This window comes from Bos mutus, chromosome 8 (assembly GCF_027580195.1).
Source record: "Bos mutus isolate GX-2022 chromosome 8, NWIPB_WYAK_1.1, whole genome shotgun sequence".
Taxonomy (NCBI): Eukaryota; Metazoa; Chordata; class Mammalia; order Artiodactyla; family Bovidae; genus Bos; species Bos mutus.
The window spans coordinates 678075-694064 of NC_091624.1; the positions used below are offsets into that span (position 1 = coordinate 678075).

Here is a 15990-nt window from a genome sequence, read left to right on the forward strand (position 1 = left end):
TCATGACGTAAATAAATGTCGCATCTCTTTGCTGTACATCTGAAACTAATATAATATTGTATGTTGACTATATTTCAAGAAAAAATGAAAAAGATGCTAAAAATTTAAATCGGAGAGCAAAACAGCTGGTATATATGACACATTTTATGACAGTAAATTTTTTGAAAAACTATTGTATTTTCATCCAAAGGACTTCTGAAATAAAAATAAATCTACTGTCACAGTCATTTTGAAAAAAAGAGGAAATTGCATCTTCTAAACCTCGAAATGTCCTGTTGAAAATGTGTGTCTTCCAGGGTCGATACTGAGGGGTTTCAGCCGGAACGACTGGGCTTGATGCCCTCTCGGCCCCGGGGACAGGGGACAGAGGACCTGGGCAAGCCGCCTGCCTCCCTCTTCTCTGTCACCTCCCTTTGTCATGGTTTTCGTAGCGTGTGAGATGAGTGCAATTGTGCGGTAGTTTGAGCTTTCTTTGGCATTGCCTTTCTTTAGGATTGGAGTGAAAACTGACCATTTCCAGGCCCGTGGGCACTGCTGAGTTTTCCAAATTTGCTGGCATATTGAGTGCAGCACTTTCACAGCATCATTTTTTAGGATTTGAAGTAGTTCAACTGGGATTCCATCACCTCCACTAGCTTTGTTCATAGTGATGCTTCCTGAGGCCCACTTGACTTCACATTCCAGGATGTCTGGCTCTAGTCCAGTGATCACACCATCATGGTTATCTGGGTCGTGAAGATCTTTGTAGCGGCCACTGGAGAGGGGCACAGCAGGGGCGGAGAGGGGAGCAGAGTGCATTTCCTGCATCCCACGCTCACTGCCAAGTGACACCAAACCCCGAGCTTCTGCTCAGGCTTCCTGCACCGTGTTCCGCACACCAGAGCCTATGATCCGTGTTACCGCCGTGGTTCTCCCGTGTAGCACGAGACTCACACCTGACACGAGCCCAGTGAATATCTTTGAATAAATAATGAAGGAGATAAATGAATGCTCACCTTATTAAATTAGGAAACAGAAGAATCTCATATACTTGGTTGTAGCTGGATGTTTTACTAAAGCACTTTCTTGTAACAGAAAATCTGTAGCATGCAAGCAATTTTCTGCAAGAAGTAAATACATCAGAAATTCAAACTTTTAAAAATGTATATGCTTTGTACATTTATAATGTACTTTTCAAGAAAAAAAGAAAGTATTAAATGAGAAATTAGCCTCATAATTATTTTTATCACAGCACAAGTTGAGGAGAATAATATACCATGTTGCTCAAATTTCTATTCATCTCACTTAAGTCTGTGAAAATCAAAGTATCTTTGTGTTCAGAAACTAATCCTCTTCTCAGAGCCTCCGCACACTTCTGTAGCTGAAAACAAGGTTTGTACTTTATGAGTCAAAACTCATTGTATTCATAGTTTACTTCTATTTGGAGACTATTCTAAAAATTCAGGTACATATTTGGATACTCTAGTACCTACTGTATATTTAAATATCTTCTCCAAATATTCTTACTCAGGTGAGGATATGGTGACATGACCAGTTTACAGTTCACTCATTCATTCTCCAAAATACTTGACACGTATGTTCATAACCCGATTTGGGAAGGACATTTTTATTATGTGAGCAATAAAATGTCTGGAATCCATCAAGTAAGAGAGGCGGTGGCCTTATTATGCCAGCCATCCACTGGATGCTGAGCTCCCTGAGGGCCCAGTGGTCTCGCATGAGTCACAGCCCTGGTGTCTCCTAAGGCATCAAGACATCATTCAAGAATCAATTCTTGTTCAATGGGTGAAAGATTGAGAAAAATATTGAGTAGTAAAAGTGGTGAAAGATACAAGTATTTACATACAGTTATAGGCCCTCACTGATCACCCACCTAAACCCATTCTTGGTTTAAAAGCCCTCTACTGTCCGGCAGCTACACAGCCTGGTCAGTTTCTGAATCCTCTGAGCATTGCTGATTCTCAAGGGGCCCCAAAAGCCGCGTTCCTCCGGGAGAGCCCTGCAGGGACCACCCCTCCACTGCTGTGGGACCTTCTCTCCTTTGCCTTCTTGCTTTCTTTCTGTCTTCCTTCTTTCCTTCCTTCCCTTTCTCTCTTTTTCCTTCTCTCTTTCTTTTTCTGCCCTCTGCTCTTTCACTTAAGAGAATGCCCTCAAAGTTCATCCATGTGGTTGCAAGTGGCAAGATGCATTCTTTCTTGTGGCTGAATAATATTCATTATCTGTACATATAATATACATGCATATGCGTGTACATGGCATATGTGCATATATCATGCGTCTGACACATGCCTCAGTACACGCATGCACAAAGGCACTCACACTCCGCAGCTTCTTTATCCCTCCACCCACAGCTGGACACTTGAGTTGCTTCCACGTCTTGGCTGTTGAGGATAATGTTGCAATAGACAAGGGAGTGCAGATACCTTCAATGTCCTGTTTTTATCTCCTTCAGTTATACACCCAGGAGGATTGCTGGGAATAGTAATAACTCTATTTATTTCTTGAGGTACGCCCATGCTGCTTTCTCCATCTGCCTGTAGCAGGACACTAGGTGGTGTTTTTAAACTGTATCTGCTACACAAGAAGTGCATTTGCATGTGCCATAATTTCTTGGTGTTATCTAACCTAGAAATTCACTAAAGAGTAAAAAAAAATCTATTAGTCATTTAAGAAAAACAGTATCACTTATGATCATTACCATATTTCTGTTTCACTATGTCTAAAACTCACAAGAACTACAGAGTAGGGCAGTCTTCGGATAATAAATGTTGCTGCTCAATTCATATTGTTTTGGAATTTGTTGATATTTGTGTGCTAAGAAGTTGAACCAGTCCATCCTAAAGGAAATCACTCCTGAATGATCATTGGAAGGATGGATATTGAAGCTGAAACTTCAACACTTTGGCCACCTGATGCAAAGACATACTGTATGTGTTCCAAGTCACTTCAGTCGTGTCTGACTCTGCGGCCCCATGGACTGCAGCCCGCCAGGCTCCTCTGTCCATAGGGATTCTCCAGGCAAGAATACTGGAGTGGGTTGCCAGTTCCTTCTCCACACATACTGTACGGTCTCACTTAAATACTGAACCTGAAAAAAGCCAAACTCAGAGAAACAGAGTAAATCGGTAGATACCAAGGTGCAGCAGGGAAAAGCCAATTCTGACTCCACGTTGGAACTGTTTCTTTGATTTGCTTTCTGTTGCTTTTGTTATTATAATCACACATAATCGCCTGCCTCGGAGAACCCTGTCCCTCTGCCCGACTGTTAAGCTGCCTTTGCTCAGAACCCTGTCCACCTGTGGATGGCAGGCAGGAAGAAATTAACTAGCTCCTCCCTGAGGCTTGCCATTCTAGGAGATATTTGCAAGGTTAATGGCCTTTTTCTTTGTTTCCTCACCTCCCCACTCTGATCTAAAGAAGAACCTGGCATCCAGACCCCAGTAAGAGAGTTATTTTGAGATTTTCATCAGCCATCCTTTCCTCCACACCTCATCTCCAACTCATTGGCTTGTCCTGCAGGGAGCAGAGCAAGATTGGACTCTGTAGGTAACAAGGGGCTTGGGACTTGGAGGGTTGCAAAGATGTTGATCAGAGGGTACAAACTGTTCAGTTACAAGAAGAATAAATTCTGGGGACCTAATGTACAGCATGGAGACTATCGCTACCAAGACTGTATTATATACTTGAAAGTTACTAAGAGAGAAGATTATGAACGTTCTTACTCTAAAAAGAAATGGTAGTTATGTGACCTTAGCTAGGCTAGGATGGTAATCACCTTGCATTGTAAGTGTAGCAAATAAACACTTGTACACCTTAAGCTTGCACAATGTTATCCATCCTCTGGCAAAAGGATAAGGGGCCTGCAGAGGATGAAACTGTTAGATAACATCACCTACTGGATGGACACGAATTTGAGTCACTTCCAGAAGATAGTGGAGGACAGAGGAGACTGGCTTGCTGCGGTCCAGTGCGGTCACAAGGAGTTGGGACGCGACTTAGCGACTGAACAGCAGCTATCAATCACTTCCCAATAAAGCTGGGAAAGGCAGCAGTCACACCGAGCAGTCTCTCTGACTGCCCAGTCTCCTCTTGTCCACCCTGCCTGGGGCTTTCTCTTTGCAGAGACAGGTCACATGGTCCCCGTCTGGACTTTCCGCTCTCCCGCCTCCAAGGACCCTGGGCGGCTTCCCCAGGTGAAAGCCTGCGTGCACCTGTGCCGAGTAAGTGTCGTGCCCGGCAGACAGGGATTGGAAAGCCTGGCAGATACCTGCATGCTGCTTTTAAAAGGCTGGTCGCTTGTGCGGGGGGCGGGAGGGGGGGGTGTTTCCTGAGATTATCCCAAACTGTCATTTGCGTTTGAATGAGGATGACTTGAGTCTGCGTAAGCCAGTACTGCCCAGACGAGCAAGGGGACCGCCGACCGGCCGGTGCCTGCCCGAGTCCTCACTGCCCGGCAGTGCGAGGTGGGCATCCCCAAGCCCAGTGCCCGGGGCGCCCGGGGTCTCATGTCCGCGCTGCCTCCGGGAGGAACCGAGTCGATCGTGCGGTTCGGGGCGCGGCGCCGGGTGAGGCTCCCGCGCTCTTTCCTTTTCTGGACAGTCCCCGGGGCCCGACGTAGGCTCCGGATGCTGGGAAGACCACAGGGGAGGGATGCCAAGGACGCAGAAGGCTTCGGGCTGCGACCACCCGAAGGCGGGGAAGTCCTGGGAGGCGGGAGGGGACTCCCCGCGTCAGATCCTCTGGGGTGCAGGGGTGGGGAGGGGGCGCAGGCTGGGAGGAGCGCTAGACCCTGGGGCGGGTGTCCGCAGCCCCCAGACACCACCACCACCTCCCCCGGGGCGCGCGCCCCCCGCGCCTCGGCCGCCGCGCGCCCCTCCTCCCCGGGGCGGGCCCGGGGCGGTGCTCGTGGGAGGAGCTCGGCGCCCCCACCCACTGCCCGCCGAGCCCGAGCCAATCCTGAGCGCCGCCCGTGCCGACTGGGGCTCGGACGCGGCGCCCGGGTCCCTGGGAGGCTGGCGCGGGCCCCGGAGCGCGGGCCCGCCGAGCCGGCGGCGATGAGCGCCGAGGGACCCCCGCCCCCGGCTGCCCGCCGCGGGCGCCCGGGCCGCCTGCAGGTGAGTGCGCGCCCCTCCTTCCCCGCGGCCCGCCTTGGCTCCGCGGCCCCTTCCTTCCCCGAGCCCCCTCCTCGCGGCGCTCTTCCCCTCTGCGCCTCCTTCCTCGCGCCCGGGTCCCTGCCGGCGTCCCTTCTCTGCGCGCTGTCTCCCTCCTTCCCTGCGCCCCCTTCTCACCTGGCTTCCCCTCGCCTTCTGGCGCCTCCGTCCCTCCTGCGTCCCCGTCCCCAAGCCCCCGGCCGGGGACCCTCCGCCGTCCCACCCCAGCACCCCAGACGGAAACTCGTGGGGTCTGCCTGTTCCCGAGTTGAGGGCTGGAAGGCGCGGGGACTCGTGGCCCCAGTGAAGCAGGTTTTCCGGGACTGGGGGCTCTGGGTTCGTCCCTCCTGTTCCTGCGAGCGGCTCCTGGGCTTGGGGGTTCAGGGGCGCGGAGACCCCTGAACCCACGAGACGGGAGCCTCCCCGAGCTCAGCTCGGTCTTGGGGGGCCTGTGTCCGGTGCTGTCCCTACCCCGGCCGGGAGCCCGGCTACTTTGGGGTTAGCCCAGCCCTGGTGTTGGATCATGATACCAGTTCGGGGTGCGTGTGTGCGTGACTTCTCTTCTCAGTCCTGCCTCAAACGGTCCCCCAGCTCTTACTTTTCAATCTCTGCATTGTTGCGGGGAAGCAGCAGTGTGCCCCAAAGAAAAACGATAAGTTCTGGAAGAGCCTTGGAGTCGCACCCAGCCTCGCAGAGTGTCTGGGAGCCGTCTGAGGACAAGGGCCCAGGAGAAGCGGGACCGCCTCCAGTGGGGTCCTTCCCCACAGACGCCCCAAGCCCAGGAGAGGCAGGAGACACCCGCTGGACTCAGCTGCCTTCTTAGGGTAACTGAGCTGTGTTTCCAGCGACTGTGGTTTGAAGGCTTTTATAAATCCTCCTGTGTCGACATGTTTCTAAACTAGGGCAGTATTAAGGACTGTGTGGTTTTCTTTAAATATGTGTAGAAATAGTTGCCTCCCCCAGCAAGTTTTCAGTGAAGTTTCGGGTAAAGCTCCCTGTTGATTGTTTGAAGTACTCTGTCACAGAGGAGATTTGCAGCTGTTACAGATGGAAATTAAACTGGGAAGAGGTGCTGGAAGTGAACTGCGTCCTTAAGAAGGGGAGGCTGGGGGTTCTGTCCCCCATGGGGTGACAGACATGCCCTCGGTCAGGAGCTGAGGGGCTTTCCGAGGGTCCCGTCTACAGCCACTGTGATTACAGTTCAGGAACCAAGTGGATTTGTCCTGCTGCATAATTCACCTCCTAGAAGAGTTATTGGCAGCAACTTCAGCTTTTAAAAAATATGTCAATGGCGGATCCTCAAACAGTCTGTGGAGTGCTAAGTGCTGGCTCCTTAGGCACTAAATCTGGGGCTCAGACAAGGGTTGCACGCTGTTTGCCGAGCTGTGATGCTGTGATGACTGCTTCCTTCGTAGTCAGAGTCTCGAGGACGTGATGCCCCGCACCTCTTGCTGCCCGGGGTTCCATCAGCACCCGAGGACGCGGGCTGGAAGAGGAACTCGGAGCTGCAAGACCAGGGATGCTGTCTCTGGTGTGGCGTCACGGGTCCCCAGGCGTGCTGGGTGCTGAGTGCTCGGGCCCACAGCAGGCTCAGGGCTCATTTATTCATTAATCAAATGAGTCTGTTACGTGTTCTCCCTACACATGTCTTTTCCAACAGGAACGTTCAGAGCACACAGCCATGGATGGAGCCTGCCTTGGCACTAAATGTCTTTGCACTGTTGGCCTCTAATGGCCATTGGTTTTCCCTTGAATCCCTGGCGTCTGGACAGCCATGCGGATTTGCTGTATTTCCTATCAGTAACTATCCATGACATCACTGAATGTGCCTAGTTACTTACATTTCAGTTAAGAAGGAGAACTTAGTGCTTCTAATTAGACAGTGATGACATTTAGGAAAGTTGTTTTCAACCCATTATAATTCTAGCTGTAAACATCTTGTTTTTTTAAATCAGCAAAACAACATGTTCTTTCTGATTGCTGCTTTGAATCATGAGAACTTGGCCTCGCTTGAGTGTCCCTTGCTCAGGATTGGAGCGTCTGTGTCTCTTGCATTAGACCTGCTCCCTGGCGCACACGTTCCCTGGGTCGAGCCCTGGTTTACCTGCCTCCCCGACCCCGCCGTGTGGATAAACCCCATGGGAGAGATCCACCAGTGTGCCCGCTTTCGCGTTCGGACACTGGCTGGTTTGTGCTGAACGCACATTTCGGTTTTTAATGCACGCTGCTGCTCCAGTGGAGGCTTCCGCTCGCGGACTGGGAGCGCCAGTCAGGTGTGGATCTCAGAGTGAGCGTGCTGACTGGAAGTGAGAGCCTGTCAGGTCATGAGAAGTGTGTGTCTGGTAACGTCGCCACTTCCTCGTCTAGTTAGGGAGCTGGGTCACCCAGGACACGCAGGGAGTGGGGAATCCCCCCGGGTAGCCCGGTAACCTGGGGGAGGCTGTCCTTGTGCTTCATGCTCATCACGTGTCTCTCGTCCCAGCTGACTCATCTTTGAGATAGGCGTGAAACTTCTGATGGTGTCTGTGACGTCATAAGCAAGACGGACATCTTTAAAAATGGGGAATTACCTGGTTTTTTCAGGAGGTATGTGAACATTTTAACAAGATACAAGTTTAAAAAAGTATGCTTATTTATTGAAACTATCTGATGTAAAAATATGCCATATTTCACCAGGCAAAGTATGAGGAACAGTGACCTTTTATATCTGCATGTCTGTATGGCTGCATAAGCATAAATATGGCTTTTAAAGTTTCAGCAGTAGCCCCCACGTCCCATAATGTCCCAGGAGATGTGCAGGAGGCAGGGCTGACGGCAGAGCTCCACAGATTGAATTCCAGGGAAGAGTGGCAGGTGGAGACACTGAGCTGCTTTATCCTCCAGACAGAGGGAGGGGAGTCAGTCAGTGGGCTCACAGTCGGTTCCCTGTCTGTGACTGGGCACCCTGGCTGCAGAATCAGGATGGCCGTGCGTGTCCTGGAGGCTCACCTGTCACCACGGGAAGCACGTGGCATCAGGCGCGTGGGGTCCTCTCTGCACCCAGGGCCCTGTATTGGCCGCACAGAGCAGACACTCCCCCTGAGCTCATGGACGTGGGCAGTGGGTGGCCCCAGCAGGATGGGAACTGGGGACCATGTGTCCCCTGCCACCTCCACCACCACCCGAAGAACCTGCGGTTTGGGTTCTGTCGTGGTCCGGGCACAGGTTGGAAAAGAATTTCCAGACGTAAGACAGAATGAGAGGGAAATAAAGTTAATTAGAGTGGGAGATGCTGTTAGAGCAGCGGGCCAGCTGGAGGGAGAGCCGACGTTGGACAGGGTCCTCAGTCCACTTTTATACCCAGGGTACAAGGCGTGGGACGGGGTCTTGCGGGTCACTTGCTGATTGGATGAGGCATGTGTACTGGGCGGGGGAAGGATAGGGCAAGTACCTTCTCCCTGTGGCGTAGGAGGGGAGACAGGTTATACTGTTCCTCTAATAGTTACAACATGGGGGCCAGAAGGACAATAAGGGTCTGGTTTTTTCGTCCCTGCATTCCAAGACCCTCCTTGGTTTTATCTGCGCTTTGGCCCATGGGTCACCACAGGTTCTAAGAGTCCTTTGAGATCTGATTCCAGCATCCTCAGAAACTCACCAGTTAATCTACATGCATTTTTTGAGATGAACCAAGGCAGGTTAAAGAAATACTTCTGGAGGAAAAATACAAGAGGATTTCATGGAAAAATGCATTTGCATTTAAACTGGCTTGTGCTTTTTCTTGTTTCCTGCTAGTTACTGTTGTCACTCAGATTGCGGGCTTGGTGAGGGCTGGGCTTGTTCTCACTAAACACTCGAGGTCACCTTCCCCCAGGCCAGGCCGAGGTGCCCTCTGTTCTGTGCTGAGCACCAGCCTCTGCACCCTGGAGCCCTGCTTCCCCACCCCTCGCCTTTCTCTTTGATGCTGTTGAAAAGTGTGGTGAAGACTATGATGTTGTGTTTTTCAGTTAAGATTATTGGTGAAACCGTTTCTGTTTTCTACGGAAGCTGTAGTTCTACATCCTGTGCTGCTGCTGCTGCTAATGCTGCTGCTAAGTCGCTTCAGTGTGTCCGACTCTGTGCGACCCCATAGATGGCAGCCCACCAGGCTCTGCCATCCCCAGGATTCTCCAGGCAAGAACACTGGAGTGGGTTGCCAAGCATTACTAATTAGCTGTGCTTTGATTAAGCAAAGAAGTGGGAAATTTTGAAACTGCTCCTCTTAGTTGCTTAGCAGACCCATTAGCAGTTATTGCTAGAAACAGTCAGAAAAGGCCAGTTAAGTGGTGGTTCCCAGGGGGCCTGCCGGGGATCCCGGCACCCTTGCTGACCTGCTTCTCCTGAGGGGGTCTCCGGAGCTGTCTCTCTGTACCTCACACCTGGCTCTGAGTCTGCGTGTTACTTACAGTCCTTACTGTGAGTGAATAAATCTGCTTGTCCTTGGACATCAACTCTATTTTTGATAGGCACCAAAACTCCTATATTATGGCGCTGAGTTATACCTGCAGTTACATAAATGGTAAGGTTCAGGGTCAAGTCTCATGCTGTTGTTAGCATTCATACCACTTTATTTCTCATGCTGACTTTAGCTGAAGGCAGACACCCTTCCCCTGTGCAGTGAGTGGTAATTGCGTTGACTAAAAGAGAAGTAACTGTAATTATTTATATTTTGATGGAAGTAGTTTAAATGACAAATGATTATAAGAATTAAATTCCATTTCTAGAATGAATGTGAATTCTCTTAATAGGAGTATAATTTGCTGTCTATTTTATGAATTATTATCTGTAAGAATATAACCACATGAATGAACCCAACTTCTACATTGGGACATTTTTGTTCATTGAACTAGTGTTTAGGGGAACAGTCTGTATTTAGAAAGTGTGACAAAGCTGTCAGTTATTCCTGTCAGAAATTAGCACATTTGGTATTGAAAATAAACAGTACGTTTGTCAACGTTCGCACCCATTTTGGTGACTGGACCTTCAGAATCAAAGTGCTGTGGGCCTCGGGTGTTCTCTGACCAGGAGCCCAGCTTCCCCCCCTGAGTAAGAGCTGGGAGGTGGGCTATGAACTCAGCAGAGCTGGTCCTCTGCTCTGGCTCTGCGAGTGGGGCATGCGGACCTTCTGCTGTGGGTCCTTTTCTTGTTTCCAGGGAGCCTCACCCTCTGGTTAAACTGCCCTCGAAGCCCACTAATAGCCATCGCGGGGCCCCTTGGAGCCCCGCCCGGCTGGTCAGTTAACACTCCTGGGACCCACCTCGTAACCTCCTCTTGAAGCTCGGTCTCTGTGTTTATGCGTCAGAAGCAGCACCAGCACCTCCCGCCACCCCCACCCCCAGCGCTCACCTTCTCTGGACGCAGCCCCCCACCCCCAGCGCACACCTTCGCTGGACACAGCGCCCGCCAGTGCACACCTTGTCTGGACGCAGCGCGCGCCAGCGCACACCTTCTCTGGACGCAGCCCCCAGAGCACACCTTCTCTGGACGCAGCCGCCCCAGCGCACACCTTCTCTGGACACAGCGCCCCCCAGCACACACCTTCTCTGGACGCAGCCGCCCCAGCGCACACCTTCTCTGGACGCAGCCGCCCCAGCGCACACCTTCTCTGGACACAGCGCCCCCCAGCACACACCTTCTCTGGAGTCACAGCGACACCCCCAGCACACACCTTCTCTGAACGCAGCCCCCAGAGCACACCTTCTCTGGACACAGCGCCCCAGCACACACCTTTCTGGACCAGCACACCTTCTCTGGACGCAGCCCCAGAGCACACCTTTCTGGAGCACACACCTTCTCTGGGCCCCCGCCCAGCGCACACCTTCTCTGGACGCAGCCCCCCCAGAGCACACCTTCTCTGGACGCAGCCGCCCCAGCGCACACCTTCTCTGGACGCAGCCGCCCCAGCGCACACCTTCTCTGGACACAGCGCCCCCCAGCGCACACCTTCTCTGGACGCAGCCGCCCCAGCGCACACCTTCTCTGGACGCAGCCGCCCCAGCGCACACCTTCTCTGGACAGCAGCCCCCAGAGCACACCTTCTCTGGACACAGCCCCCAGCACACACCTTCTCTGGACACAGCGCCCCCCAGCACACACCTTCTCTGGACACAGCGCCCCCCAGCGCACACCTTCTCTGAACGCAGCCGCCCCAGCGCACACCTTCTCTGGACGCAGCCGCCCCAGCGCACACCTTCTCTGGACGCAGCCGCCCCGGCGCTCACCGTCTCTGGCTCTGGTGTCCCGGTGGCTGCCCTGGGCTTTAGTGCGTGCTTCCTCGGCCCGACGCTGACGTCAGCCGGCTCGGCCGCGCCTCCCTTCTGAACCCCGCCCAGGTCGGTGTCCGTCCCGCCTGCGTTAGCCCTGCTAGCTCCTGCTGTCCTCGGCCCGCTTCTCCTCTGCTGTCGGAAGCCGCTTCTGTCCAGTATCTGTGCCTGTGTGCTTCACGAGCCTCGTCCCGCTCGCGGGTGTACGTGTGGACCAGTCGCCGTCAGTGATTGCCTTTGGAAAGGGCAGAATGGCGGCTTCGCCAGAGATGCTGCTTGTGAGTCAGTGGGAGAGTCCCCTTTCTTCCAGAAAGAGACTCAGGACTGGATGAGTCAGTGAGACCCTGGTACCCGATGGCCGATACACAGGCACTAGCTGAATCGAAGGATTCATCCCAGTTTAGGTACATAATGCTGTGACTGAGGAAGCCAGTTCTGTTTCTGGCTCTTGTTCTGAGAATTTGTAACTATGATTAGCTGTTTTGGGTTTGAATAAAACCTTGCCTTTATATTTTTATAATAGCTGTATCTTAATATCACTCGTATAAACTGGCATCACTATTAATGGTAAAATGTAGCATATTCTCTTCCCACCTCTGTCCTACTGAACATTATCCTTAATGGTTGCTCTTCAGATAATCACACTTTACCGAATGACTCCTTTAGCTGACCTTTCATGTTACAATTCTGTGCAGTTTTTGTTAGGTGGAGTTCCGCCTCACCGTCACCTGGGCCAGGCGGACCCCTGAGGCCGCGGGACACTGGGGACGCGTTGGCCTGGTGTGGGTAGTGCCCGTCCGGTGGACGCTGGGGACGCGCTGGCACGGTCCGGGTGGTGCCCGTCTGCGGGGCGCTGGGGACGCTCTGGCCCGGCGCAGGTGGTGCCCGTCCGCGGGGCGCTGGGGACGCGCTGGCCCGATCAGGGTGGTGCCCGTCTGCGGGGTGCTGGGGACTCGCTGGCCCGGCTCAGGTGGTGCCCGTCCACGGGGCGCTGGAGACGCGCTGGCCCGGCGCAGGTGGTGCCTGTCTGAGGAACGCTGGGGACGCGCTGGCCCGGCTCAGGTGGTGCCCGTCCGCGGGGCGCTGGGGTCTCGCTGGCCCGGTCCGGGTGTGCCCATCGCGGGGTGCTGGAGATGCGCTGGCCCGGTGCGGATGGTGCCCTTCCGCGGTGCTCTGGCCCTGTCTGGGTGGTGCCCGTCTGTGGGGCTCTGGGGACGCGCTGGCCCGGTGTGGGTGTGCCGGTCCGGTGGGCTTGATGAGACAGCCAGGCTGCGTGGACACACTCCAGCTTCCGCGGTTATCGCGTGAGACGGGCGGGAGGTTTCAGGTAATTGCAGACTTGTGTGGGTGGGTGAGGGAGAGACGCAAGCACGTGCTTCGAGTGACGGGCGCGTGACCCCAGCTCTCCGCGCGGGTCTCAGCTGGCTCCCCGCCCGTCAGCTGCTGGCTGCAGCCCGTACAAAGAGGGTCTGGACCCTCTTTGGTGGCTCCGCGTTGCAGGTGGTGCCCGCCTCTCTGTGACTCACCTGTAAGGCCAGGAGGACAATGCGGAGAATCCTCCTGTCTCTGGAACAACGACTATGAATTAGTTTTTGAAGAGGAAAGTTTAAAGTATTTTTTCTCTCTTCCCTCAGAACTGCATTTCTAAGTTACCTTTTCTAGTATGTTGAAAACTTCAAACATAAACATTTTCTAGTTTCCGTTAAAAACTGTAAGATAAATCGTTTAATAAATTTTTAGAACAGAATTTTTTGGAGATTTTCCTTTATTATTATACATTGAATATCTATTAACATAAACAAAATACCTGTGGTGTTTAACTTCTAATTTCTATCTCATTGCAGTGGTAACTGGTGAATACCTAATGCAAGATTTGATGTAACACATGGCGGATTTTTTGATTCTTCAAAGAAGTGATATTTTAGTGAAGCTGGGCTGACAGAAGTTTTGTGAATTTCCTGCATTTGCTTTACAGAAAAACTCTGAAGTCACTTGCCAAAGCTAGTGTTTCAGTTCAGTTCAGTCGCCCAGTCGTGTCTGACTCTGCGACCCCATGAACCAGGGCACGCCAGACTTCCCTGTCCATAACCAACCCCCAGAGTTCACCCAAACCCATGTCTGCTGAGGCAGTGATGCCATCCAGCCATCTCATCCTCTGTTGTCCCCTTCTCCTCCTGCCCTCAATCTTTCCCAGCATCAGGTCTTTTCAAATGAGTCAGCTCTTCCATCAGGTGGCCAAAGTATTGGAGTTTCAGCTTCAGCATCAGTCCTTCCAGTGAACACCCAGGACTGATCTCCTTTAGGATGGACTGGTTGGATCTCCTTGCAGTCCAAGGAACTCTCAAGAGTCTTCTCCAACACCGTAGTTCAAAAGCATCAATTCTTCAGCGCTCACCTTTCTTTATAGTCCAACTCTCACATCCATACATGACTACTGGTAAAACCATAGCCTTGACTAGATGGACCTTTGTCGGCAAAGTAATGTCTTGGAAAACTAATGTCTCGGCAAACTAATGTCTCTGCTTTTTAATATGCTGTCTATATTGGTCATAACTTTCCTTCCAAGGGGTAAGCATCTTTTAATTTCATGGCTGCAATCACCATCTGCAGTGATTTTGGAGCCCAGAAAAATAAAGTCTGACACTGTTTCCACTGTTTCCCATCTATTTGCCATGAAGTGATGAGACCGGATCTTAGTTTTCTGAATGTTGAGCTTCAAGCCAAATTTTTCACTCTCCTCTTTCACTTTCATCAAGAGGCTCTTTGGTTCTTCTTCACTTTGTACCATAAAGGTGGTGTCATCTGTATATCTGAGGTTATTGATATTTCTCCCAGCAATCATGATTCCAGCTTGTGCTTCATCCAGCCCAGCGTTTCTCATGATGTATTCTGCATAGAAGTTAAATAAGCAGGGTGACAATATACAGCCTTGACGTACTCCTTTTCCTATTTGAAACCAGTCGGTTGTTCCATGTCCAGTTCTAACTGTTGCTTCCTGATCTGCATACAGGTTTCTCAAGAGGCAGATCAGGTGGTCTGGTATTCCCATCTCTTTTAGAATTTCCAAAGTTTATTGTGATCCACACAGTCAAAGGCTTTGGCATAGTCAATAAAGAAAAAATAGATGTTTTTCTGGAACTCTCTTGCTTTTTCCATGATCCAGCAGATGTTGGCAATTTGATCTCTGCTGCTTCTGTCTTTTGTAAAACCAGCTTGAACATCTGGAAGTTCAGCTTGGAGACTTTTAAGCATTACTTTACTAGCCTGTGAGATGAGTGCAATTGTGCAGTAGTTTGAACATTCTTTGGCATTGCTTTTCTTTGGGATTGGAATGAACACTGATTTTTCCAGTCCTGTGGTCACTGCTGAGTTTTCCAAATTGGCTGGCATATTGAGTGCAGCACTTTCACAGCATCATCTTTCAGGATTTGGAATAGCTCAACTGGAATTCCACCACCTCCCCTAGCTTTGTTCGTAGTGATGCTTCCTAAGGCCCACTTGACTTCACATTCCAGGATGTCTGGTTCTAGGTGAGTGGTCACACCATCGTGATTATCTGGGTCGTGAAGATCTTTTCTGTACAGTTCTTCTGTGTATTCTTGCCACCTCTTCTTAATATCTTCGGCTTCTGTTAGGTCCCTACCATTTCTGTCTGTTTTTGAGCCCATCTTTGCATGAAATATTCTCTTGGTATCTCTAATTTTCTTGAAGAGATCTCTAGTCTTTCCCATTCTGTTGTTTTCCTCCATTTCTTTGCGTTAATCACTGAGGAAGGCTTTCTTATCTCTCCTTGCTATTCTTTGGGACTCTGCATTCAAATGGGTATATCTTTCCTTTTCTCCTTTGCTTTTTGCTTCCCTTCTTTTCCCAGCTATTTGTAAGGCCTCCTCAGATAGCCATTTTGCTTTTTTGCATTTCTTTTTCTTGGGGATGATCTTGATCCCTGTCTCCTGTACAGTGTCACAAACCTCATTCCATAGTTCATCAGGCACTCTATCTATCGGACCTAGTCCCTTAAATCTATTTCTCACTTCCACTCTTAGGTCATAAGGGATTTGATTTAGGTCATACCTGAGTGGTCTAGTGGTTTTCTCCACTTTCTTCAATTTCAGTTTGAATTTGGCAATAAGGAGTTCATGATCTGAGCCACAGTCAGCTCCTGTCTTGTTTTTGCTGACTGTATAGAGCTTCTCCATCTTTGGCTGCAAAGAATATAATCAATCTGATTTTGATGTCGACCATCTGGTGTTTAGGATTTGAAATGCAGTGGAAACCAGGATTTAGTGCTAAAATCTCTTGTGATTGAAGTCAGTGGTATTTTGAAAAGAAATTGATTCACTTAAGACCCAGAAAGAAATAAAAAATAATTTGAACCTACAGAACTTTTAATTTTAAGATGCAATATAAATAATATTTGTGTATTTTTATATTTTGATGTCGCTGTTGTTTGTTAAGTCACTGAGTCGTGTCTAGTTCTTTGTGACTCCATGGACTGCAGCCCGCCAGGTTTCCCTGTCCTTCACTGTCTCCCAAAGTTTGCTCAAACTCATGTCCATTGAGTC

General features: G+C 50.8%; 1 protein-coding gene across 1 annotated transcript in view; it reads left to right on the forward strand.

Moving 5' to 3' along the window:
* The first annotated feature begins 4980 nt into the window (after window positions 1-4980).
* Window positions 4981-15990, forward strand: part of SNTG2 (syntrophin gamma 2) — a 118463-nt gene continuing 107453 nt past the window's right edge. Inside the window, 1 exon segment of the mRNA XM_070376064.1 lies at window positions 4981-5114. Within this exon segment, the coding sequence (XP_070232165.1) occupies window positions 5055-5114 (60 nt within the window). The 5' untranslated portion in view covers window positions 4981-5054.